Genomic DNA, 27,500 nt, shown 5'->3' on the forward strand with positions numbered 1-27,500 from the left:
GCCCTTCTCTTGAGAATGACTTCTTGGTTTAGTGCAGGCGCCATCTCCCTTCTCTTTTTATCTTTCATTTTCTCCCCACTTATATTTTTACCCCTGTTTACGGTTTGAAAGGATCCTTTTCCAAGTTGGTCCAGGGGTGCTTGTTTGAACCCAGTAAAGGATTTCTTTCTCTTTTGACACCAGCTATGGCTGTCTGTGCGAAACCTCCTCTCACCGCCACCCCGTGCATACGTGTTCAGGCTCTGGAGGTTTTGCCAGCACGTCATGGGATAAAGTAAGGTTTTGGTGGCATTTGCTGAATTCTGCCTTGCCAGTTACTCCTTCTCTTAAAGATATTCTGTGGACAGTCTATACAAGGTAATGATTGACTCAGAGACTCAGAGTGCTGCTTTATCATTAACTGGCCCTGTGCTCAGCAAACCCCCATGCAGGTCTCTGTGGTTTAGCTCGAAGCCCTCTTCACCCTGCGTCCCCCGAGCCTGAATCCGAGCCAGGACCCCAGGCATGCTTGGGCCCAGGTTAGCCTGCCCTGCCTGCGTCTGCTTACCCTGCCGAGGAGCAGGCCGCGAGGAGTGGGGGGTGAGATGGAGCGTCTGGGGTGGGTCATGCCCTTCCCAGCCGCACTGAACCAAGCGGTGCAATAAAAATGGAGCACGTGGACATCGACTTCTGACACCGGTAAAGCTGCCCTGGTTAGCGGTTTATATTCCACTCTATCCCATTAATAATTCCTGCCTTGGGGCACACTGAGAAAAGGAGTGGGTGGAGGGGCCAGAGAAGTTTCCCTCTCTCCATGAAGTAGTTAAGAGCTGACAACTGTAGTTTTAATAATTGAAAATTAAACTTATTGGAATGTTGTTGCTTCACCTCTTGGTAAAACCACAACTAAACTTAGCCAAGTACAGACTGGAAGTGCGTATTATAACCTCCGAATTGGTAAAGTCAGTTTTCTTCCCGTAGAATCAGAGGATGTTACAGGTCTTTTGCTCAACTCTTTTATTTTACAGTTGAAGAGACAAATGCCCAATCAGTGGCCAACTCAGAACCTGAGGCAAGATTTCTTTATTGCTAGTTATTCTTTCCAGTTTGTGATGCTGGTAACCTAAGACGTAGAAGCATAGAACTTTACAGTTGCAGGGACCATAGGAGTCTTCTGAGAACGGACCCTGGGGTTACGTTCAGATTAGCTTCAAGGGTGCAGATAAAGGTGACTTATCTGCAGTGGTCCTTATTTTGGGGGGTTGCTGATTCAGTTTAGGTTCAGGGAGTTTATGGGCATCATTAATAGAACATACCAGGCGTATTAAATTACCCCGAGCAGCCTCCCCCAGGTCTCGTTTCTAGATGTACTCTGCTCCAGCAGCTGCTTCTGGAGGCCGTGGGGCCGCCTCAGTTCCCGCGCCCACCCGAAACACCGTTATTAGCGTGGTTTTTGGTCCTGCTCTCCTAAATGTTTACTATTAATTTTGGTCAGGCTAGTCCTGTCCCAGTTGATATTTCAGTGTTATCAACTCTTAATTTATCTGTCTTCTTTTTTTTTTTTTATAAATTTATTTTATTTATTTTTGGCTGCATTGGGTCTTCGTTGCTGCTCGCGGCCTTTCTCTAGTTACAGCGAGCGGGGGCCACTCTTCGTCGCAGTGGGCGAGCCCCTCATTGAGGTGGCTTCTCTTGTTGCGGAGCACGGGCTCCAGGCACGAGGGCTTCAGTAATTGTAGCACGCGGGCTCGGTAGTTGCGGCTCAGGGGCTCCAGAGCACAGGCTCAGCAGCTGTGGCGCACGGGCCCAGCCGCTCCGCAGCACGTGGGATCTTCCTGGACCAGGGCTCGATCCCACATCCCCTGCATTGGCAGGCGGGCTCCCAACCACCGCGCCACCAGGGAAGCCCTATCTGTCTTCTTGAGCGATTGTCATCTGAGTAGATTATATGTGTGGACCATACTGCTTTCTGCGAATTTGCTCATTTCACTGTCAACATTTATTAGGGATTTTTAGTGCAGAATGATTTGCGGACAAAACCAGCACCAATAGCTAGCATTGGGGACAATGGTATATACAGTTATTTCTGCTATAATGCTTGCTTTGTGTTACTTCCATTTAACTGAGATCTAAAATGCAATGCTTTGTCTGTGTTCTCATTGTGAAATTGGGTGAAAGTGAGAGCCAGAAAACAAACTGGTATACTTTTATTATTATTATTATTATTTGGTAGTTATACTGTATATGGAAAATTACGAAACTGCTGTTAATGAGGCAGAAACAGTGTACTTAGCATCTGGGCTGACTGTTAAGTTGACAGTGTTTTGACCTCTGGATCAGTGGGTTTCATGCTGTCACAGGCTTTTGGTCTGTTTGAAATTTAAGCATAAGTAGATGCTATATTTACTCACATTTCCCTAGCCTTCCTCATCTTTTCCCTTGCTACTTTTCTCCCTAAAATCTGAGTTGAAACACGTAGAATTATTTTCCTTGTTACTCAGATAATTCCTCCTGTCTATAAAGAGGGTGCCAAGCCCTAGGGCTCTCTGAATCCTTACCAGGGCCCCGGTGTACCCCGTTCCCCCTTCCTCACAGCCTGCGTTGGAGGCCTATCCTTCAATTTCTGTGCCAGGATTGGGCAGAGAAGGGTGCAATACAGGTAGCTGTCAAGTATGAGTGTGATTACCTTTCAGCTTTATTTTCAGCTTTCTCATGTTACCTGAGTATTGAAAAATAATATTTTACTTTAAAAAGTAGCAGTTCGCTGAGCAAATGAGTCTGCCCCAGACTAGAAATTAGCCGCTTATTACCTAAGTACTGCAAACGTTTTCCGTTTTCAGATGATATAAGTAAACTGTCAAAAGACACATGAGACTGTTTAAGTGCATTTTATTATACTGTCTTCTGTTCAGAAGCAGGTACTGTCACGTTAAACTGCTTTATCCTGTCGAAAGTAGCCTCAACTTGTATAGTAGAGAGTTAGAGTTTTAAGATACATTTTTGTTTCTTTGATTTAAAGCAACGAAAAAAGGACAGTCAGATTCTTGTAGACCACAGAGAAATCCTGGCCTGCCCCCATGCTCAAATGCATGTCCCCAGATCCAGAGAGCGTGTGTCATTACTGTGAATTCCCAGTATCCCAGAGAAGCTAATGGCATCTGCTCCTCTGTGCTGTGAAGATCCGTCACTGTTGTCTCAGGAAGCAGAGAGGACACATTATCTAAAACAGGGGCGGTGGATAAAACCGGAGGGAGAACAGTTAGGTAAACCCTAAAACTATTGCAATCACGCAAGTATCCAGGAAGAGAACATCTGCAGTCCAGGCAGCTTGCTTGTTCTCAAAATGGAATGGAGTGGGAGCAGGTAAACGGAAACATGGGAGTCAGCACAGTATGTGCACAAATATATATGCATCTGTGTGTACAAACTAAAGATTAGAACTTCATCTGATGTGATTTCCCAGGGACTGAATTCTCCCGTTTCAGCAGTATGGAAGCATTGTGATTTGGGGCTGTAGCCCACTCCGGCTCCCACTCTCGCCTGTACTTCTGTACAGAAAGTGGGTGAGGAGCCTTAGCCCATGGAAATGGCTGAGTGCAGATTCCTGTAGCTCATCAGTGGTGGAGGGGGCAGGGAGGGCAGAGGCTGCCACCTGCTCTCACAGAGCCCTGGGGCCACAAGGAGCGCCCCGCTGCACAGTGCAGTGTGAGGGGAATGCGTCCCCTCTCCAAGGACTGGTGCGAGAGAGGTCGCTATTGAAATGTTGGTAATTAGGTGACCTTGTTACTCTAAAGCATTTTTCATAGTCTTTGCAGTCAGACATTTCTATCGTAAAGAGCACTTTAATTAACAGAACCTCTTCTTGAATACTTTTGATACTTATTTTAGTTGACCTGCTAGTAACAGAGCCCTTTCACCCACCAACCCGTCCGTAACTATTTATATAGTTACGTGAGTTACAAACATACAGGCATCCAGTAGGGGAGCATGTTTAAGTAATTCATTGTGAATTTTGTGTGTATCGTGAAGGGGGTTTGTTAACATGTCTTGATGAGAGATCATGTGAAACTTCTCTTCAGCTTTTAGGGAGCACATACTTTGTCTCCTTTTTAGATCTCCTGTTTTATTTTTGTTGCTGTCTCTCCCTATAATAAAAGTGGTAGAACCACATCACTCTCCGTGAAGGAGAAGCTGCGGAGGTGGGATGGGGGGTGGCCTGTAACCCTGACAGCGGTCCTCTGGCCTTCACGTGCATTTGCCCGGCGGGGGGGTCATGGTGGTGGTGGCATTTTTGCTTGTTTATTCCTTGTGACCCCCATCCTACTCCTCCCTTGGCCTTGGAATTAATTATTCAGAGCCCAGTTCAAATCCCGGTTCTTCCACCTCATAGCTGTGAGGCCTTGGCAAGTTTCTTAACTTCTCTAACCCTCATTTCCTTGTCTGTAAACTGGAGATAGTATTATCCACTTCATAGGTTATTATGAGCATCAGATGAGGTGATGTATCGAAGTTTGTCTGTTTAAAGGACCTAGTTCACCGCTTGGCTTTGAGTGGAATGGGCTCAATACATATGATAAACATAAAATGTTTTGACTTGAGTGTAGAAAACACTGGTTTTATTCCTAAGTAAGTACAAGACATTCTGAGATGTCTGTGGAAATTCAGACATTATAATTCACTGCCTGGGATGAATGACGGTGTGGTAAAAGCGAATAGAAGACCTTCGTTCAAAGAAGCAGACTACCTGTGATAATGTAGATGTCACCAGGATCTTAAAATTAATGCATCTGTTGATTGGTTTTCATTGCTGTGGCTTGTTTTAACCTTTGGGATATGTGTTAGAAAAGGAATGCTATTTTTAAATGATGCTTATTAACCTCATCAAAGCTGCCTGTAATGTTCTTATTTTGTGACTGCAATAAACATTTTATGGGATAAAATTTGTATTTTAGTCCTTTCAGGAGAGGACCAAGAAAGAGTTTTCAAGTGAGTTTCTGATTTTTCTTAGTTTAGGTTCCTCAGAAGTTTAAACCTTAATTTGTTTGATGCAATAGCTAAAAGAATAAAAATCTTTTGAAAACATCTTAATTCTGTTGTCATTACAAAAGGTTGTTTCAGTTTTAGCTGGAGTCTGTATTTTGAGGCTTTCTTTAACTGACTTTAATAAAAATTACGTATTTTAGAAGATAGTAGTAAGATACTTGTTGCACGAATGTCCAGATAGTATTCAGACACATTTTGTCTTCTGCTATGTTAGGTTTATTTTTGGAATGGAAGTAATTGAGTCCTCTATTTATATTTACTTTAAGTTTTTTGTGTTTTAAAAATATGCCATGTTTAGTGCTTATATCTAAGGGGATGAAAAATATGTAGCATGTTTCAGTTTTTCCTGGTTAGTTAATGGTGTAGAGCCCTTTCCAAAGAGAATTTCAGTCTCAGTTTTTGTTTATATGTGATTAGATTTTAAGCTCTATGAAGTTTCAATTTAATATCTGAATTTATGTATCTAAACTTGGTTCGTTGGTTTTAATCATAAATCATAATGGTCAGTTCATCCATTTAAGAAACCAATTCGTGTGAAAAAAAGAACAACTGATTGCTGTGGCCATTCTTTTTGCATTCCTGTATTTCAGATCTCAAATAACTGAAGTGAAAAAAATAAAAAAAAAGAAAGAAAGCTGGATTAGCCACTAATTAATTTTTATTATTTTGAAGAAACTTTTTTGAGTTGTGAGAACTCTACTGTCAAGATAGATGCCCATAAACTTGTATTTTAAAGTTAATTTTACATTAAAGTAGATTTACTATCATACTTTATAAGGATACCTCTTCTTCACACTAAAAAAAAATGTAAAAGTAACAAAATTGGAAGTCTACCTAATGCTAACAGTCTCTTTACATCGTGCTGAGGGATGAGCATGACTACATAGTACATATTGTTTGTATTTTACAGGGCCATTTTACATTGACCATATAACTTTTAAGTTTGCTTTTTCTTTGGAAATCAGTTATCGTAGTATTTGAAATGACCACTGTATACTTATTTTGAGGTTTAACCAAGCTTCTTTGCATATTAGAAAATACTTTGTAGGACCAACCCTGTTTCCCCCTTTGGTTTATTTAGAAGACTTGCACTGTCTGCCAGATGCTGCTTCCTAACCAGTGCAGTTACGCATCTCATCAGAGAATCCACCAGCACAAATCTCCCTACACCTGCCCCGAGTGCGGGGCCATCTGCAGGTCGGTGCACTTCCAGACCCACGTCACCAAGAACTGTCTGCACTACACGCGGAGAGTTGGTTTTCGGTCAGTATATCGTTCATTTCTGTGCAAATAAAGCTGATTCACGCCTGAGGGTACAAGGTTCTGAGTGGTCTGTGCACATCGTTTTCAGGGTCATACAGTGATACCTCGATTAACAGATCCTCTGGGAACCTGGCTCAATTATAGTCGAGTTGATCTGTGTGAATCCTGTAATGTGGTATTGACTCTGGTCCACACGAAGCCGAGGGTCAGTGGGGCCCATCCTTCCAGGCAAAAGTGTGCAGGTGGCAAGGTTTGGCTTTGATTGACTGTTCGAGCCTTTATACTTTCTGCACGCTTTCTAGCGTCCTTCTGTTGTCATGCTCTCTGCATTTTAACCCCTGCAAGAATGCAGTGCATTTCTGTACCTCTGAATACTTCCTCTCATCAAAACAGAAAGGGTGTGGATGGTCCCTTACTTGTATCTTGTCTTGTTGAAGGATTGGGTGTATGTCCTTTCCTACCACCGCTCGTTGTGGAGGAGCCTTCCACCCCAGATCACCTTCCTTTATTCCTTCTTCTCCATTACCTGAGTCCAGGCTTCTCCCTCATCTCTGCACATCTTAACCGTGACCCCTTTCACTGCCCCTTAATATTCTCAGATGTGTCTTTTACAACATCTGACAAGGCTAATGTTAGTTTAGTCTTTTACAACATCTGACAAATCTAAATGTTAGTTTAGTATTGAGTGATGATGCATTTGAACTTGATCCTCCACTTTGTGACCTTCTGAAATGCATTCCTGTACCTTTTAGAAACATTTTCTTCCTGTATATTTTGACCCAATGAAGGTCCACCAAGAAAACATGTCATTGATATACAGTGTCTTTGTTAATAGAGGTATTACTGCATTCTGTATGTATCTTAAACTTGAACATTTGGTCACCTGGTACTGTTAATGTTAGACTGTTAATATACAATGATTTTTTTTTTTTTTAGTTGTGATACAGATACGATGTTTTATAAAAACGAAGGCCAGTCGGTATGATTTAAAAGTTTTATTATTTCAGTTAAATTTACGTTATGGCATCACCAATTTCTAGGTGGTTCAGTCCATTTTTCTAACACTAAGACTTATTTCACATTTTTATCTCATGCCTCCAAACCTGTGATGCACAGGTGTTTAATGGATTGGCAACCACCCTAGTAGAAAACCTTTGGTTTGGAAATTTAGAAACCAGGGTTTTTGTACCAGTTCTGCTCCTCATTGTGTGGTAATTCATGTGTTCTTTGTGCCTTGGTGCCCTGTCTGTAAAATTGGTGTGATGTTTGCCTCCTTCTCTGTGGGTATGTTATAGAGTAAAACAGGATAATCCAAAAGCATGCTAAGTGCTTAAGAGGAATGTTCCACATTGAAGGTGCCCTTGATTCCACAGAATTCATACACAGTGATACTTTGGTTCTTATCCCATGTTTTGAAACTCTTATTACTGGATTCTTTATTTAATATAGAACTTACAAGTGCAGTTCTTTTAACGGATGCCAATCTCCTCAGATATTTATAGTTGATTTTTCTAATATAATGAAAGTAAACTTAAGTTGGAATGAATAAAGGAAGTAAGACTCCTATAATGCTAGCTATTCCTGGTATCTTTTCTAAATTAAAACAAAAGCTCTGCCGGCAAGCTAAAAGTAATTAACTCAACTTGGAAAAGACCATCCCTTGCTTTGCTTTGCTTTTTTTTCCCCCCTCATTCACAGAGTTGCTTAAATTTGGCACTTTGAATTTTTACTAAAATTTCTGTGTTTAGTATAGACTTTTTTTCTTGCATTTGAGGGTTACAAGAGCTATAAAAACACTGTGTTTGTACGTTCGGAAGTTTAGTTCATGTTTACCTCTTTAGGTAATAGAACAGAATTTGACCTGAGTTTTTTTTCCTGTTGTTTCAAATAATGGTCCAGTCTGCTACTTGTCTGGGGTTTAGCAGCCCCTTGACCTTGTACATTTTCCCCTCCTTTTTTGGCTTTATAGTTTTTCCAATTAAAAATTTTATTTTATTTTTAGCCAGAGGAGCATCTCTAGCATGGCTCCCAGCCTGACTTTGTCTCTTTGGGTTTAGTGTGCCTTGTTTACTCTCTTCCTGATGATATTACATCTCCCAGATATTGAGGGGGTCATTTCTAGCTTCTGGTTGATTTGGTAAAAGTCATTTATTTCTCTGAATTTTTCTGCTTCTTGATCCATTAGATCTGCATCTAGAAAGGGGAATTATAGGATTGTATACTGTAAAAAATTTTTTTTAATGAAGAGAAACTTAATAGGTACCCAGAACACACAGGGCTTCAGCTATATTAAATATTTATTAATAGACTGGATTTTTAGTAGCATTAGGGTGCGGTATGAACCCTTCACATTCTCCTTCTATTTTTCTATCTTATTTGCATTCCATATTGGCCTCTTTTCTTCCACTTGTAGGCAGATATTTTACAACTTTCTTTCAAGTTCTTTTAAATTTTTCTACTTTCTTTCCTCACATCAAGGGGAGGGGGTGGGGGGGCTTTCCCTTGGCCTCCATGAGGCTCTTTGGACCAAGCCTTAGCCACCTCCTTTATCAGCTGTAGGTTCTCTAACCTCCTGCTTATTTTCTGAGAGATTAAATCTTCCTCTCACTCCAGGCGGCTTCAGAGAAACAGCCCTTCCTTGGTGTTTTGCCCTTTGAATACACCTTTGTGCTCTTGACGGGGAAAATGCTTTATGATTCGCGCTGTAGCAGATTCTTTTGTCTAATAGTTAGTAACCCATCTGTTTTTGTTTTGCGTGATCAATTACTGGCTTCTAGGGTTGGGAAGGACTAAAAAATTACCTAGTCCAACCCTTCTCATTTAACAAATGAGAAAGCAGCCCAGAGAGGATCAGTAACCTGTTCGAGACAGCCCAGGTTCTAGTTAACTCAAAATTGTTGCAGTGCGCTTGGGTGGCTTTATTGCCTAAGACCGTAGGTCAAGTAGATGGGACAGAGGAGCCTTCTGTATTTATTCTCCTAGATTCAGTGCTTTTAGTGTACGTGCTGCTGAACATGATGCCTTAAGCCATTTAAACTGCTAAGGCGTTAATTATGATTTTTATGCAATGCCCACAAAGCTTAACATGGCATGCTTTACAGAGCACATGTAATTTAGAGTGTGTCACTGCTGTACGACTCTGGAAGCTGCTCCTTGAATTTGGAGGGAGGTTCTAAGAACCGGAGTGTCTCAGGCTCACGTTGACGCCATCGAGCGCTGCCCTTGGAAGGCAGCCCCAGCTGCAGTCTTCCTCCCCCCAGGTCAGCTCTCACGTCTGCCCGGTGTGTGAAAGCTCTACCCCTGCAGACCCTCGAGGGTCGACAGAGAGGCCACTCTCAAATAATTTTCAGGCGTGAACAAAGAAGGAAGACTAGGTGATAAATGTGGGGGGGGGTGGGGGGTGGGGGGGCCTGTAAGGGGTGCTGGGAGTCCTTGCATGAGGAGGGTGAGGCTGGGGAGAAGTGTCTCCAAGTGCTGAAGTTTGGTTCTGTAGGACTAGATTTGAGGGATTTGATTTGCTTATTGATTAGTGATTTGATTATTATGTCTGACAGCCATCAGATTACTAGAAATTCCAGAAGAGGTTAGACAGAGAGGCAATTTACATAGGGAGGTTGGTTTTTCAGACGTTCATCTTTCACGTCATTTGTCAAACAAATGTAAATGTACTTAAACTGAATTTCCGGGAGACAAACACACTAGGTGGTTGACCTTCCCTGTAGCCTCCAGGAACGTTCAGTGCCTCAGTGTGGTCAGGACACAGTGGCTACGGCTTTGGAGCCAGTACTCGTTCTTCCCTCTGGGTCCCTGTGTCGATGGCATATAGGATTAGATAGCAAAGATTTCTTCCATTGGGTATTGGGGGGTGGGTGGGAACCTCAGAATCCAGCGCGCGGGGGTCCTCTCAAAGCCAGCGGTCGTAGGGTCCTGCTGTGCTGCTGGCCTTGACATGGCCCCATGGTCCATTGGTCTCACCACAGCCTGGAGTCTGGATGTTCATTCTTAGAAACTTCAAAGTTGCTCAAAAAACAGTCCATTGGAGTTTTGTTTTTCTTCTTCATGATCTTCCTTCTCAAATATATAAAAATAATTTCATCTGTTATAAACAGAGAAAAACCCACACGCTTAAGAAAGCCATTAAGAACCTTAAAGGGCTATTTGTTCATTTTACCCAGTTTTACCCAGTTAAGTTATACATGTTTAGTGGTCTCGTGCTAACGACTGTGTGTTTCTTTTCTAACAGATGTGTGCATTGCAATGTTGTGTACTCTGATGTGGCCGCACTGAAGTCTCACATTCAAGGTTCTCACTGTGAAGTCTTCTACAAGTGTCCTATTTGTCCAATGGCGTTTAAGTCTGCCCCAAGTACACATTCTCATGCCTACACGCAGCATCCTGGCATCAAGATAGGAGAGCCAAAGTAAGTCATGCTGCCTTTCGACTTTTACCCCACTCCTTTATTAGTAATTTAGAAGAGGTTGTAGTTCTGTGGGATATAATTTAAGATATGAAAAAGTATGCCACTGTGCAGATTTTGACACTCTGTGAAGTATAGCTCATAACTCCCTAAACCTTTCAGTCCTGTCCAGGGGACAATCTTTGTCCTAAAATGTCACTTACTATTTATGCTCTTGTCATCAGTTTCTGCTAAACAAGTGAATGTTTATCATTTTTGTTCTTTTTCTTAAGATGATTTTGTTCTTTTTCTTAAGAAGATTTTAATAGGTTCTTGGAAGACTGTAAAAAACTGTGCTCTTTCAATTTTCATAGTTTCTTATAGTATACACTTTTCACAGTAACATTTATAAGATGAAGTCAACTTAAGACACTGGTCCCTGCATTTAACTTCATAGCCGATGTAAATCCTTGATTAGGAAAAAGTAAATTTCATTTTTTGCTTGATCTCGCTCTTAATTTTGTCAGTGTTTGCCTTGTTGAGTCTTTAATCCTGAGGTGGTGTTTCAGCAGGCAGTTACGGGCTGCCCGCCTGCAGCGGTGGCCAGCTTAGCAGAGACGAGGCAGTGAGGGCGCTGGGGTCAGAATCCTGCCGCCACCCACCAGCTGAGTGTCCTTGGGCCGGCACTGACCCCTGTAAAGTGAGGGTCATGCTTATGTCCCCGGGTTTGTGTGAGGATAAAGCAGGGTGAGGTCTTTAAAACGCACGGCACGTGGCCCCTCTCTCGGGCGCACGGAGGGCCCGTAGCCTCGGCTCCTTCCCTGCTTCCTCGGTCCCTGGATGCGCACACAGCCCTGGATCAGATGCCCGGCCTGATGTTCACTTTCTTCCTGTGTTGTTTGCGGCAGTGTGGAATTTGATAATTATGTGAGGCTAGATTTGCTGCCTCAAACCTATTGGTGTGTTTTGTCTAAACTCTATAATCAAGGAAGTATTGGGGGAAGATATGTGGATATGCCGTATTATGTATGTCTGGCTTTAATGTAGCATTTAGTTTGGGGGACATGTCATTGGCTAAACATGATAGAAGTGACTCTGTTTACTAAAAAACTATGAGAAAATGGAATTTTATTCTAATAGGACCTTCATTCTGATCTCTGTAGATCTTCAAAATGAAACACATTACAAATTAGGGGATCCACTTACGACTTGGTGTCTTGACTCCGAAGACAGACATTAGTGAAACATCAGTTAAACAGCCTTCAGTGTTCCTGGTCATCAGCCTTTTGGACACTAGCATAGTCTGCCCTACCCCCTACTCTCCCCTCCCCAACCCCCTGGTGAATATAGTTTTTGCCTGGGTTTTTTTATTCAAGTAAATAAAACTTTATTCGCTGGAATGTGTATGAAATCTGGAACGGTAGTTGTTACCTGGGAATACAGCACAGCAAACGATTAAAGTAAACTAAAACAATATTCCTCAAATTTGAGTAATGTATAGGAAAAAAATCATTCCAGTATTTTCTTAAAAACTTTTCTCTACTACAATGGTTTTTTAACAAGTGCAAGCCCAAAGATAGGCATTAATGATTGAGTTTTAAACTATAAAACTAAAACAGGGCTTCCCTGGTGGCGCAGTGGTTGGGAATCCGCCTGCCAGTGCAGGGGCCACGGGTTCGAGCCCTGGTCTGGGAAGATCCCACGTGCCGCGGAGCAACTAAGCCCGTGTGCCACAGTTACTGAGCCTGCGCGTCTGGAGCCTGTGCTCCGCAACAAGAGAGGCCGCGATAGTGAGAGGCCCGCGCACCGCGATGAAGAGCGGCCCCCGCTTGCCCCAACTAGAGAAAGCCCTCGCACAGAAACGAAGACCCAACACAGCCATAAAAATAAATTAATGAATTAAAAAAAAAACAAAAACAAAAAAACTAAAACAAATTTACAAGTGAAATACAACGAAACTCCCAGACCAGTGAACACAGTTAACAGCATTAATTCAGGGAAACAAGTCAAGTCCTCACTGCAGCAGCACGTGCTGCTCCTCGGGCCCTGTGATTGTCACCCTGTACTACAGGCGCCACCTTTCCCTATGCACACTCCTATAAAGCCTGGCTTCCTGTGCCATGCTGGAAGCTGGTCGGCCTACATTTGACCCGGAAGCTTTCGTTCGACATTAGATCTCTGTTCTGTTAAAGTTAGCCCCACATAGATAAGTAGCTCCCACTCCAGTAGAATGTCAGGCGTGAAATCTCCCAGCAGTCTTTGGTTAACAGGTGGTTTTATGCAAATGACTCAAAATTATGCAGATGATTTACGTTAATTTTTAAAGATCAGTATAAAAATCCCACCTCCCATTTTCATTAGAGAATGAATATATGGCAGTCTGAAAATACACCCATGAAGGCCTGCAGTCCCAGCACCTCAACTTGAAAAGCACAACATAAGATTTTTATTTCACAGATGTTTATGTAGTGATTATTATGTGCAGGTACCATTCCAGTGCTTTGTTTCTTGTTTCCCAGTGTATGGTCAGGCATGTTTCCCTGCTGTGTCAAAGGGAACTTTGAATACCCTTTAATCTTTTCTGGGTAATTTAAGATCATTTTGAATGTCCACTACTAGATTTTATGGTGATACAGTCTTGTGACTGTTTTTATATCTTCCTTGATGTCTGATTAACCAGCCGTTTCTTTGGCTGCTTTTCCCTTCCTTCTCTTTGCCTCTTCTAAATGTCTATAAATAGAGCAATGAGGACTTCAAAGTGAAGAATTGTATGAGACGGAGTTGTTCTTTTTTTGTTTTGTTTTGTTTTTTTAAAGAATCTGAGTGCCCTCATCCATGGCAGTCCTGGGTCTCCTATCATTAGTGCTCAGCTGATTGCTATGTGGTTGAATATGGGCCCTGAATCCAGATTATTCGCTCTGCCATTTACTGGCAAGTTGTTTAATTTTTTATGTCTCAGTTTCTTTTCTTTTCTTTCTTTCCTTTTTAAAAAAAATATTTATTTATTTATTTGGTTGCGCCGGGCAGGCTCCTTAGTTGCAGCTCGCCGGCTCCTTAGTTGTGGCATGCGGGCTCCTCAGCTGTGGCACGCGAACTCTTAGTTGCGGCCCGTGGGATCTAGTTCCCTGACCAGGGATCCAACCCGGGCCCCCTGCTTTGGGAGTGCAGAGTCTTAACCACTGCGCCACCAGGGAAGTCCCAAAAGACAGAGTTTTGGAGCAAGCCCCTAAGAAATAAAACAGTACAAAATTACAGTAGCGGTGTGGTGGAGGACTTTGATTCAGACGAAGCTGAATTTAAAGCACGGCCCTGGGATTTACACAGCATCAAGCAGATTCTCTAACCTCTGAGCCCGTGTCCCATCTGTGAGGGGGCAGTGGTGCAGATTCACCTAATGGAGGTGTGGGGACGTGTCCTACTCGGACGGTGCCTTGTACCTGGCTGTACTCACTCAGTGGCGATGGGAGGCAGTTGGCAGCAATTCTGAGCTTAGAATCCTTTCCTCATGTGTTTTTACGTTTGTTTCAAGGGTAGCACTCTGTCCTGACTGAGGGTGGGTTTTTGGATTTACTTTTTCTTTCCCACCTCTTGTTTTCCTTCCCCTGCCTTCCGTCCCCTGCCTCCCCGCCCCTGCAGGTTTTTTTCAGCCGCCTCCTCCCTCCTTTGTTCTAGGCCAGTTATCCTGCTGTTCACTCAGTCTTGCAGTTGGGTCAAGTCAAACTTTTAGGTTCAGCTTTCAAAGTACCTCCACTGCGTCCAGCCACACTGTCCCCAGCATGCTCTGCCCGTGTAGACTCCGCCTTTGTGCGCACTGATCTCCCTGTCTTTTTTTTTTTTCTTAATTAATTTATTTACTTATTTATTTATTTTTGGCTGTGTTGGGTCTTCGTTGCTGTGCGCGGGCTTTCTCTGGTTGCGTCGAGCGGGAGCTACTCTTCGTTGTGGTGCACGGGCTTCTCATCGCGGTGGCTTCTCTTGTTGCGGAGCATGGGCTCTAGGTGCGCGGGCTCAGCAGTTGTGGCTCGCAGGCTCTAGAGTGCAGGCTCAGTAGTTGTGGCACACGGGCTTAGTTGCCCCACAGCATGTGGGATCTTCCTGGACCAGGGCTCGAACCCGTGTCCCCTGCCTCGGCAGGCAGATTCTTAACCACTGCGCCACCAGGGAAGTCTTGGTCTCCTTGTCTTGAACAAAAGCCCTCCCTCCTCTCTGCCTGCCCGTCTCCCTGTGGTTCTTTCCTGCACTGTAGCAATAGTTGGAGAGTCTGCTCTGTGGTCGTGGTCTATCACTATGTCTGTGAAGTTCGTGGTACCCTTATTTGGACTTTTCTTTTTTGACATTAGCACCAGTTTTTAATTTTTTAATCGTCTCTATCCTACAGAAAAGTTGGAAGAACACTGTGGAGACCTCCTGTGTCCCCTTCACCCATATCCCCCAGTTGCTAGTATTTCTGACATTCGCTTCATCCTTTCATTTTCTTCTTTCTGTATCTCTCCCTCTCTTTCTCCTATTTAGGAATAATGGGGCCTCATGACATAAATATATGAGTGTGTTCTGCCTCTCCTCCCCAAAAGGACACTCATGTACATTATTACCACCATCTAGCCTCCCAACCAGGAACCAGCATGGATCGCATTACCATCCAGTTCATAGATCCCATGAAAATTTCTCCAGTTGTTGAGATATTGTCTTTTTTCTTTTTTCTTTCTTTCTGGTACAAAATCCAGTCCAGGAGCACATTTTGCATTTAATTGTCCTGTCCCATCAGCGTGCTTCCATCTGGAGCAGTTGCTCAGTCTTTGCCCCTCTCATCCAGCAGATGATACCGGTCTTGTGTTCTGAGGATGACCCTCCTTCCTGGCCCGTCCCCGCTTTCTCATAGTTGGACTCAGGATATGTACTCTGGCGGGAATCTCCTCATCACATCCCATCGAGGATGCTCACCGCCTACCTGCCCTTCTAGGGATGTTACCCTCCATCATCTAGTCCGGTTGGCAGCGGCTAGATTTCTGCACTGTCAGGTCACCATTTCCCCCTGGTTTTTTTATTTAAAGGATAGCTAATTTTTTATTTTTTTAAATTTTTTTATTTGGCTGCATCGGGTCTTAGTTGAGGCAGGTGGGATCTTCCTTGCGGCATGAGGGATCTTTTGTTGCGGCACGCGGGCTCTTCATTGCAGCGCGAGGGCTTAGCTGCTCCGCGGCATGTGGGATCTTAGTTCCCGGACCAGGGGTCGAACCTGCGTCCCCTGCATTGGAAGGCGGATTCTTAACCACTGGACCACCAGGGACGTCCCTTCCCCTAGGTATTTGTTCGTGGTTTGTAGGGTGTATTCCAGTATTACACCAAAAACCTGTTCCTCAGAAAAATGCTGAAGTAAATAGATTATGTCCTGTTTTATACTTTCTGTGCAGTTCAGTAGAAGGCAACAAAGCAAAACAAACAAAACCTGAAAGGAATGTAGCATGACTAAAACAAGCCGTGCCATTTTTCATGAAAGAGTTATTTCTGAAAGTGTAAGAATAGAGTCCTGAGAAAGTACTTAGCCTAGCTAGTAAGTCTTAGTACTTTTCTTGAGGCTATTCTACTAATTCCAGAAAAATCAGGAAATATAAGCAAGCAAAACAATAAAAAATTACCATCCAGCAGAGATGATGATAGTTATATGCCATCTGTTTCTTTTCTATACCCTTTAAACAAATGTGATCGTATCCCACATACTGTCTTGTTACGTTTTTTAAGTTGCATGAAGATCATGCCATGTCATTGGTATATGTCCACATCATAATTTTTAAAAATTCATACATTATTGCTCTTATTTAACTACTTACATTACTGGACGTTTGGGTTATTTCCAGCTCTAAGCTATTTCAGACAGTGAGGAAATGCACATCTTTGTCGCACCTGGTAGACTTAATGGTGACACATCATTAACGTACCACCTTTGGGCTGAATGATGAAATCCTGTAAACCTTGTCTGATCTTAAAAAAATCCCCCCTTTCTCCCATCAAGGGTGCTTGTGCTCTGTGCCAGGGTTAACTGGCATGTCAGGACCTTCTAAAAGCATGTCACTCACGCCAATTAAATTTATAAATTTCATGTGGAAAAAGAGAAAAAAAAGTTAAATCTATAATTTTGGGGTATAGAAATACAGAGTGAGGTCCAAAGGTACGTGAGAAGTGCTCTCTTAAGAAGACCCTACGAGGAGACAAGTGGTTTCGAGAAGAAAGCCATTCCTTTTTTTTTTTAACTTTTCTGTAGAAATAGCAAACAAAACCTCAGCTTTTTCTTATGTGGCTCGCACCTTTGGTCAGTGTTTCTCTGCCATTTTCCTAAGCTGCCCTTTGGGATTCTTTGTTCTGGTGCTCCTAGTTCTTCAGAGGAAACACAGGTGTCCCTAGGGCGCCTCCCTTAAGGCCCAGGACGACCCTATTGGGAAAGGGTGACCTCCTGTGGGCAGATGCGCTCACCAGTGACCCAGCAAATCCCTGGGGGCAAAGGTTGGGAGCGGGGAGGACTCTCTCCCAGAGGACTCTCTCCTGAGGGCCAGAGGAAAGTGTGGATGGATAAAGGAATTATGTCCAGAAGGTTCAGAGCTGCTGAATTAACATAAGGAGGGAAATGGTTATGTTAGGTAGGGAAATGGTTTGTAGGGGACAGGGAGTGGTTTAAACCATTTAGAGCACAGTAGACATTCAGGTGTTGAGGCAACATTTGATTTGTGGATTTTCTTTTATGCGTCTTTATTTTCATGCATAATTGCTTCCTGGTGCAGGGCTTTCATTGTTAAGAACAGGTACAGAAATAGTGACATTCAAGTGTAAAATTACTACTAACTCTGAAAGAAAACTTGCAACAAGTAACAGTGTGTTCAGGCATCCAAGATGTGTGGGCCTGCTTAGTTCATCAGTCAAATTCTCTCTCAAGTTAGGGTACCACCATCAGGCTGTGTTCCTTGTCTGATCTTTAAAAAATATTAAAAAAAAAAAAAAATCAAGGTTGCTTTTGCTCTGTGTTAAAGTAGCTCACAAGTGAAGACCTTGTAAAAATGTGTCAGTCGTAGCTCTGTGAGTAGTAGAATGATTTCTAAGCAAATGTGGTCCAGTGCCTCTATACCCAAAATGTTAAATTGAGCTGCACTCCAGTGATGCCCTCTGCCTTCGAAAGTTTGTTTCAAAGCTAAACTGCTCTATTCTTTTTATTGTGTTTGTTTGTTCTTGCTGCTTCTGCCTCCTGAATTCTTGGATGTGAAGTAGTGGTTCCTTTGGCCTGAGAGATGAGGGCTGACTGACATTTCCCTGCACCTCTTCTGTTTTAGAATAATATATAAGTGTTCCATGTGTGACACTGTATTTACCCTGCAAACCCTGCTGTATCGCCACTTTGACCAACACATCGAAAACCAGAAGGTGTCTGTTTTCAAGTGTCCAGACTGTTCTCTCTTATATGCACAGAAGCAACTCATGATGGACCATATCAAGGTGTGTGCGCATCTCTTATGTCCTTTAAGTGAACCGCAGATCCATTCATTGGTCATAAATCAAGGCTGAGCTGCAGATTACGGTAAAGCATGTGCTCTGTCGAAGGAAGGGATGGACGCCGGTCGTTGGTAATGAGCAATTTACAACATGCTGTCGTCACGAGTTCACTTAACTGAGGGATGCTTTTTATTCCCGAGCCCTGGTCTGCATACCATGAAAAATCAAAGCAAAGTAACAAATGCATGCCCTGACTTTAAAAGAATAATCAAGCTTTAGGGTTTTTTTCCCCCCTATATGTGAAAATGAAGGCTGTGAAGTTTACTTTTTTGAGAACTTGGTGTTATGTAGGCTTTAGAAATAGACAGGGACTCTGATGAATTATGTTAATTTGTATAAATATTGGTGTGTTTAGAAAAATGAAGGTTTTCCCTTGAAATTACTTAAGCAGTTAAGTTTGCATTATAATTGATGCCCTGGATCTTGTAGTCTTTTTCCTTTTTAAATCAAGTTTGCATGTAAACTGACAGTGAAATGTCCAGGATACAGCACAGTATCTGGCACCTGCTGGGTGTTCAGTTAATGAAACGAATAAATGTCCAGTTCGGACGACCCACTCTCCAGTCCCCAAAAGGGGCACCTAAACCTCTTTATAGCCTTTTAAGCTCACTAAGGACAGAGCTTAGTCCTCGCCTCTTAACTGTCCACTGTGAGAGGTGAAGCAGTTTGATTCCTGTGTCATCAGGAGATAATATCCATCGGCTCTCAGAGATTAAAGTGACTTCTTTTTAAAAAGAGAAACAACAAACCCAATATTATCATGAACTCAATCTCTCTTTCTCTTAGTTTTTCTGTTTTTAAATGTATTATACAGAAAAGGTCAGTTTAAAGAGCAAACCAAGTCTCTAAATTATTCTAACCTCATGTTAGTTAAATGAACGGATTCTTAATTCTTGAAAGTTCCCGTGTTGAGTGTATATGAGCTCACAGAGCATAACTGCCTACTGCAGAGGGCTTAAAACCTCTCAGAGAGGCCACTCACTAGAAGCCAGGTGAAGGTAGTGATGGCGTGGCATTACTAGGGCGAATAAAATGCATAGGAGAAGTGTTTCATCATTCTCACTTTAAGTACAATAAAATCCTCTTAAGATGTTTTAAAGATTCTTACTAAAATTACAAAATTATCTTGACAATAAATATTTAATGAATGATGAGGAAAAACTACATACTGCTAATAAAAACGCAGGGACATTGGAATTAGACCCAGATATTTTAAATGTACGATATGCGGGTTGGGTGGGGTGCGAGGAAAAGAAGAAAAGTTGCTCCTTAAGAGGCTTTTGAAAGGTATTTGCTTTCTGGAACTCATGTAACATCTGGAAGTGGGGTCATCCGACTTTGTGGTTAGGGTCTTCCTTGTGTTAATAGTGAATTTGGAGGAAGAATACAAGGTTCCAAGAAATAGAGACTGAAGAAGACTGGTAAAACCCTGTGGCCACAAGGATGAGAGAATTGTTTTTATTCATCCGAACCTCCACGAGACTCCATGATACAAAAACAGTGGGAATGCTCACTTATGTTCTGATTTCAAGTATGTTCTGTATGTTCAAAAATATTATCCTGCCTTTATGTGTTTGGGGCTGGGTAAGAATAAAGATAGTTTCAGGGGCACCCTGTTTTTTTTTTTTTTTTTTTTAAATGTATGTATATATCTAGCTTGTGAATTTATTTACATTGTCTAATACCAGCGCTGTTCAGTTTTTCATGAGGAAGAAATTAAGAGAAAGGAGCCCAGGAACCGTATTTCTCTACATACATATTTATTTAGAGGTAGATTTTTATTTGCCCAGTTTAATCCAATTTGTATCATTTCTTGGTTCCACCACAGTGTGGATGTATTCGCTGTGTGGGACCCCTGTGCTCCGTGTTGGCATCTGCATTTAAAGTAAACCTTCAAGTTATGGTCATTCAGGTTTTTTATTGTTGCAGGAGCTAAGGAAGCATTAATTCCAGAAGAATTAAGTTGTATTTCTTTTATTAAAAAAAGACATTCATCCTTAAAAAAATAATTTTATTTTTACTTAAAATATAAAAACAAAAGGAGTAAATCAGAAATTCTCATTTCTGCACACATTCCATCGCTCTGTGGTCACAGCAGAACTTTTTGCTGCTTTTCTGGAGTTTCTATAGCATAAGGCTATCTTAGAATACTTTGATACTTTACCCTCTCTTCAACTTTTTAGTTAGGAAAAGTGCATTTGCCTAGAACCTTATGAAAAGTATATCAGAAGATTTGGGGTTTGTTTTCTTTGGGTTTTAAATGGTTAAAAATGTGAAAATTTGGCTTCTGTTTTGAAAAGGACCATTTTAAACACAGAGGCCTCTGCACTGCATGGTGGAAAAGAAGCAAATGCACAGTTTTTGGTGTCAAGAGATGACATCTCTCCCCAGATTTTCTCTTTGCAAAGGCACATTAGACATTCAGCCCAGGCCCTTTTCACAGCCCAGTTTAGCGATTGTCTGGGGAGACCTATAACCTCTGCTCATGAGGAAATTATAGAAGCCCCATTTTCCCCTCTGGGGTGAGAGACAGTATTGAAGAAGGTTGGTTAATTCTTGGTACAGTTTAGAGAAGAGCCTGCCTTGAGAAAGTATGCTGGTGAGTTCGCCAAAGGAACAGCTTCTTACTGAACACTCAGAGTAGGGAGCCGAGGTCTGTGCGGTGTGAGTCTCTGTGGCCCAGGGCACTAGCCGTGCTAACACGAGTTAGGACGCGTCCTGCTGTCTTTCTGAAGATTCAAGAACTCAGAGGATACTGATGAGAGACGGCCCCATCCAAAGATAAATTGTAAATTGAGGCACAGACGTATTTGCTTGCTTGCTTTTTTTGGACTCCAGGCTTCTAGAACACAAACAAAACAAAAACCAAAGTGAGGTCTTCAGGATCAAATTGCACTAGTTTTACACCAGTGGAATTTGAAATCCTGTGAGTTTAAGTTGAGGCTATGGAGGCTACTGTGTTAATGATAATAAACAGGCAATTTAGAAAGGCTTTTTGAGCAGCTACTGTGTATAGTTCACATGTCCGGGTGCTATCAGTAAGAAGCGATGGATTGGGATAGGGGTAGAGAGATTAAAATGACCCAAAATCCCCCCAGCAAAAACCCAAACTGTGAGAAGTATTTCAAGAATGTGAAAGACATTCAAGGGAGGGAGAAAGGTTTGCTATTAACACATTGGTCTCAGGTGTTTGTTAAAGTTGGTTAGCTAAGGGTTTTGAACCCCTACCAGTATATTAGCCTATTTAAACATTTCTGGGTAGATGTGAAAGTAAAATGTTCTTCCCCAGAAGTGGTCTGTGGTAGAGGGGACTCACTCTGGTACATTGGGGGATGACAGAGTGCCAGGAATGATTTGGACTCAATACAGAAGTCTTTCTTTTCAAATTTTAAAATGGCACAAGCAAATAAGCTTTTAAAAATTATTTGGAGCAAGAAATGCATAACTTAGAGCAACTGTAAACGTTAATACTCCTTTATTTCTTTTTATGTGTATATTTTGCTTAGATTTTCATCTTGCTGTATTAAGAAATATTTCTGAGTGAAAATAAAATCGTACTGAAATGTCTATAATATAGTAAGATAGTCCACATGTGCTTTCTTTTAGTGGTGTGACTTGTGAAAGATATTTCTTTTCTTTTTATAACATAGTCTATGCATGGAACATTGAAAAGTATTGAAGGGCCTCCAAACTTGGGTATAAACTTGCCTTTGAGCATTAAGCCTACAACTCAAAATTCAGCAAATCAAAACAAAGAGGACACCAGATCCGTGAACGGGAAAGAGAAATTGGAAAAGAAATCCCCATCACCTGTGAAAAAATCTTTGGAACCCAAGAAAGTGGCCAGTCCTGGGTGGACGTGTTGGGAGTGTGACCGGTTATTCACGCAAAGAGATGTTTACATTTCCCACGTGAGGAAGGAGCATGGGAAGGTAAGTGACGAGTGAAATCCTCCCTGTCAGTGTAAGGAGGACACTCCAAGACGTGGGTGCTTGCTTGGCTCTGCCGGTAATTAGTAGGATGACCTCGAAAATCACTCATTATCTCTGAGCCTCAGTTTCTTCATCTATAAAGTGGACTCTCTGGGATTTCCCTGGTGTTCCAGTGGTTAAGACTTCGCACTTCCATTGCAGGGGGCACGGGTTCGATCCCTGATAGGGGAGCTAAGATCCCACATGCCACGTGCTGTGGCCAAAAGAATTTTTAAAAAAGACTCTCCAAGTCCTCATAATCTTGTTGTGTGATTTTGCTGATAACGCCTTCACTTGTGCTCCCCTAGGCCAGCAGGGAGTTATCTACCACACCCGTGCTTATAGCTGAGGAAACGGAGAACCATGATAAACCAAAGTTAAAAACATTTGAATTTGCCTGTTAGCTCTATGACAAATAAAGGAGAAAGGAGGAGAGAAAGAAAGTGGGTGTTTTGAAAACTGTTTGTAACATTTGTCTGACTTCTGTGATTCTCTCCTGAGTTTGGTGATAGGAGAAGGACCTCATGCATAAACCATCCAGGAGAAGCTCTGTAACTCAAAATCTCTGAAAAATCTGAGTGTGCATATTTTTTCTTTTTAAAATAATAAGTGTACATCTCTAACCATTACGGATTTTTTTTAATGCCCATTATTATTAGACTTAATAAAACTAGTAAGATTATTTTTTAATATTACTCTCATTGTCTCGAAGTTGGTTTGTTCCAGTTAGGATCCAAAGAGTCTGCTTTGCCTTTGGTTGTTGTATAACTTGAATCTCTTATTCTCTAGCATTCCTCCTTCCATTTCACTTTATTTTTTAACGTGCTGTATTTGTTGGAAAAATTGGGTTATCTGTCCTGTAGATTGTCCCCCACATTCCTGGACTTAGGTAATTGCTTCCTTTTGACATTGTTTGTTTCTCTTTATCCCATAATTCCTAGAAATTGGATTAGATTCAGGTTGAATTTTTTAGATGGGAATACGTCATCGGTGCTGTATTTTTGTTTCACATCCCGAGGCACCTAATACCAGCCTGTCCTACTTTTGGTTCAGATACACTGTACTTTTAAAGAAACCATCTTATTGCTTTAATTTAAGCCAATGAAACCAAATAGTTATTCTTGGGGAACCTGTGTAAAAAGTGCATAAGAATTGGTTTGTGATTAATATATACTAGATCCTTGAAAAGTCTGTTTCTATAGCATTTGCAAATTAATTAAAAGCATTACTTTGTATTCTTATTTATGCTGTTTATTTGAGGTACTCACGAAGCTGGCATGTTTGACCTTCCTGCCATCCAAACAACGCAAACTTGCCTTTGAGCATTGATCACAATGATCACAGACGGCAAAAAGATGTTTTTTTTTATTATATTTTGTCTAGCTACCCGTAATTCAGTATCTCCTCATATAAGAATTAGTTACTTATAGAATATAAATGGCTTTAGTAGCAAGCACATCGCTCATTTAACTGTCTCGACCGTAGGCTCCCCTCATGGGCTGTAGCATCTTAGAAAATCCGTGCTAAATACTGGGTAGTTCTTTTGCAGCAATACTTGATAAACCTACTATATAAATACACGACCTGTAGTTCTTTCAGAGCCCAATGTGATGATTCTAGGAAAAGTCTTCTTTTCTTGGCATCCAAACTGGATTTAACAAATGTTGAAACGAGAGCAGACGGTAATAATTATCTGGTAGTCCGAACCGTTCATTTCTTATACATTTGAGATTTCTGTAACCAACTTGGAACCTTTCAGAATTATTTACTTTCTTCTTCTTCTTTTTTTAAAAAAATATCTTTTATCTTGCACGTCTGACAATTATTGGGTCTAGAATATAACATGAAGAGACAGCTCGGAGAAAGAGTTGGTGGGATGAAATGTCACACCTTCCTGCGGGACCACAGCCGGCCGTGTGCGCATGCGCGCCGCGCACGCGGTGTGAGCCCTGATGATCGGGGCTCCGCTCGTCACCGAGCAAATGTTTGGCTTAGCAGGATTTTAGGATTAGCTTTGAAGAAGTTGAGACTCTCTGCCTTTTGGAGTGAGGCACATCAGATCAGATTACAGCTTCAATTCTGTTCACTCGGGCCTCCTGGAAAGAACTAAAGGGAGGTGGGGAGGGAAGGAAAGACACGTCTTTATAAGATGTTTTGAAATGAAAAGAGTGTTGAACTTGAGTCAGAAACCAAAGCGTGAGTTCTCCGTGCTGAGTCAGACTGGACCCTCTGCTTCCACACCCCACCTACAGACGTCTTTGTGTCTGTTCCCACTCTTTCCTTCTTCCCTCCTGTCCCCAAACCTCAGATCTCCTGCCCCCTTCTTTTCTCTCTCCTGCCTGCAGACAGCCAGCAGGCACCCTGCCGTCCGCACATCTCCACCCCCTGTGCTCCTCAGCTGACCACTGCGGGCTCCGTCACCAGACCCACCTCCCTCGTGCCCTCCTTGTGGAGGCAGGCGGTCGTTTCTCCGTCTTTACGTCCCTGACCCACTGCGGTATTTCACCCGACTGGCAGTTCTTCCTAAAAGCATTTTCTCCTCTTAAGTGTGAAACAGTACACTCTCTCCTGCGTTTTCTCCTGGTAGTTCTCTCTCTGGGAAGTTTCAGGTATCCCTACAGCTTCACTTCTCATATATACCAATATATGTGCCGAAAACTTCCAAATCTCTGTCTACAGCTGTGGTTTCTTGCCTGTATTCCAGTCCCTGAAATCCAGCCACTTATCAAGTGTTTCAGCTTCTTGTATCATTTACAGAAGCTTTAAGCCTGTTCAACAAGGAACTTAAACTATTCTCACATATAAAATCAGAAGGATGAGCTTGTCAGTAGTATTAATCCAGTGATCTCGTCCAAGCTATGAGCCTTCTCCCAGATAAATGTACAAATACACAGAATTTTATATACAATTTTAGGGGCTCACGTACGTCCTGAGATACTTTCTTGGTTGCTGTAGGGATGTCCTAGGGACCTCAAGTTAGGATCCCCTCAATGAGATAGTGTCTGAGGTCATTCTCACAGATCAAATAAATCTAGAATTTAAGGCACCTGATAGTAAATAAAAAAGTGAGAGTTGTCTGTACTTGTTCATATCTTGAGAATTACTCAGTGATCCATGATAACTGTAGCCATTTTCTCATTTGCCGCCAGGTACCCCTACCCATCAAGGGACCATTATTAACTTTTAAATAGAAAGATCCTAAAGCAGACTTGCATTTACTGAATTCTGGAACCCAGATGCCATCAAAATGGACTTTATGAGACTTTCTGAGGTTCTCTCGGGGTATAGATGTGGTCCAGTTCTGTGTCTAGAAATTCGGAGTAGCCTGGGGTTTCAGAGCCTGACAGACTTGGGTTTGAATTCTTTCTCTGGCCTTACGGAGCCCAACCATTTCAGAGAACAGGTTGTTGAGTAGCTTGGTTCTGAGCACCAGGAAAAAGAATGTGATGAATCCTAACTACAGGTAGTTCCAGGTAAATTTTATTTTCTTTTGTTTACCAGGCTACTTGGTGGTAGGTAGAATAACACCAGAGATGGAGAGTAACGGGGTTTCAGCACAACCTTTGACAGAGTCACTCAGTACTGCTTTGTGTAGGATCGCACAAAAGGGCCTAGATGAGACGTTGAATTTATAGCTGACTCATGATTCATTGCCCTGTTGGAGAGAAAGCTTCCATTTTGGATCAGATTTTACCCAATATTTCTATCAATGACTTTTGACTGTAGGGAAAGAAACTGGGAGGGATTTCACAAGGTAAATCTTAACAAGTAAACAGACTTTTCATTTAGGTTTTAAAAAATCAAGCACACTGATATTATGTGGAGAAGATAGGGTTTAGCTATCTTACGTGAAAAAACATTCCACCTTTGTTTGCCCATCTTAAGACCACCATCCTTTGTGGCTGCAGAGATAGGATTCACATCAAGGAAGCAGATGCCCTTTGATTTGGCACTGTAATCTAGCTAGTGGTTCTCAAAACTTGATTGTGCATCTGAATCCCCTGGGGGAGGGCTTGTTAAAATCTTCATTTCTGGGTTCCACCCCCCCCCCCCCCCGCCCCCCCGCCACACACACAGTTTCTGATGCAGTAGGTCTGAGATGGAGCCTGATAATTTGCATTTCTTATAGGTCTCCACTTTGAGAACCGTTGGTGTACCCTAGGTAGCAGTAAGAGCCCCTAGAGCCCATTGATTTGTACGAGAAATGTCTTATTTCTTGCCCATGCAGAGTTTGTTACAGGTGTGACAGTTCTCTGGGGCAGCTTTCCTTCCAGTGACTCTGATCAAGACCGTTTCTTTCAGCCCCATCATCTCAACATAGGAGCCCCTGCAGTAGGGAAAAAAGACTAGAGAATCACATGCCCTTATATTCTGGCTGTGACATACAACACATACCACTGGCCAGGACAGGTCATGTGACCAGACCCGCTGGCAGTGTAGTCTTCACTGTGCCCCGGCTGGGGGGCGGCGGGGTGGAACTACAGGCAATGTTTACCATGCCCAGTGCGGTGGCTACGGCATCAGAAGTGGTGTGCCCGGGTTCTCATGGCACTGACTGAAGGTGGGTATTGACACTAGCACTTAGGAGGGTAACTGGAAGGGTGAGGGTCTGGAAACAATGTAAGGAGGAGAAGAAGTTGGAGTCCGAGGGAGCTTTGATAGCTGTCTTTAGATACCTGTATCCTCCATAGAAGGACCAGTGCATGCTTAATTACAGGAGAGCTGGAGCCTTGTGGGTGAAGTACCTACCTACTTGTCATGGGTAGGTAGATTCAGGCAGCAGCCAAGTGACCACCTGTAAAGGGATGGAATAGAAAAGATGCCTTTCAGACTCACACCGGGATTAAATGAAAGCATCTGTAGTAATACGTACAGTGGTGACATAGCTACCAGGAAGTAGGCATTTGTATGCGATCACAGTCTAAAAGTCATTCCATCCATCTGCAAAAAGCATTTCTTCTAACAGGTGATCTAATCTGTAAATTGAAGCAGAACTTGCAGAACAAAGTCATTGTGACCCCCAGTGGAACTGAGTCCAACAGAGTGACCGCACATTTGAATCACCTGGAACGCTAAAATCCCAGCACCCATGTGCTCCCCAGGCCAATTTCCTGGGCGATGCTGGGGGTGGGACCTGGCATTGGCATTTTAAGCCAGGTGATTCTGGTGTGTAGGCAGGGTCAAGAGCACTGGTACCACCAGGGACCTGCTGTGGCCCTGGCTCATCTGACTGAAGCACACACCTTTGCTGGTTTATGGTGCAGGGGAGGCTGGTCCCAAGTGCATTTGTTTACGAGACTCCACCTAATGCT

The 27,500-nt window shown here is 42.5% G+C and overlaps 1 protein-coding gene across 10 annotated transcripts in view; it reads left to right on the forward strand.

Moving 5' to 3' along the window:
* Positions 1-27,500, forward strand: part of ZNF532 (zinc finger protein 532) — a 107,999-nt gene that overhangs the window by 57,697 nt on the left and 22,802 nt on the right. For all 10 annotated transcript variants that reach the window (XM_068562792.1, XM_068562789.1, XM_068562790.1 and 7 more), the window contains 4 exons: positions 6,104-6,285; positions 10,529-10,705; positions 17,998-18,160; positions 21,868-22,149. In XM_068562792.1, the coding sequence (XP_068418893.1) occupies positions 6,104-6,285; positions 10,529-10,705; positions 17,998-18,160; positions 21,868-22,149 (804 nt within the window). The remainder of the gene's footprint in view (positions 1-6,103; positions 6,286-10,528; positions 10,706-17,997; positions 18,161-21,867; positions 22,150-27,500) is intronic.

The sequence above is a fragment of the Eschrichtius robustus genome, chromosome 14 (genome assembly GCF_028021215.1).
Source record: "Eschrichtius robustus isolate mEscRob2 chromosome 14, mEscRob2.pri, whole genome shotgun sequence".
NCBI lineage: Eukaryota > Metazoa > Chordata > Mammalia > Artiodactyla > Eschrichtiidae > Eschrichtius > Eschrichtius robustus.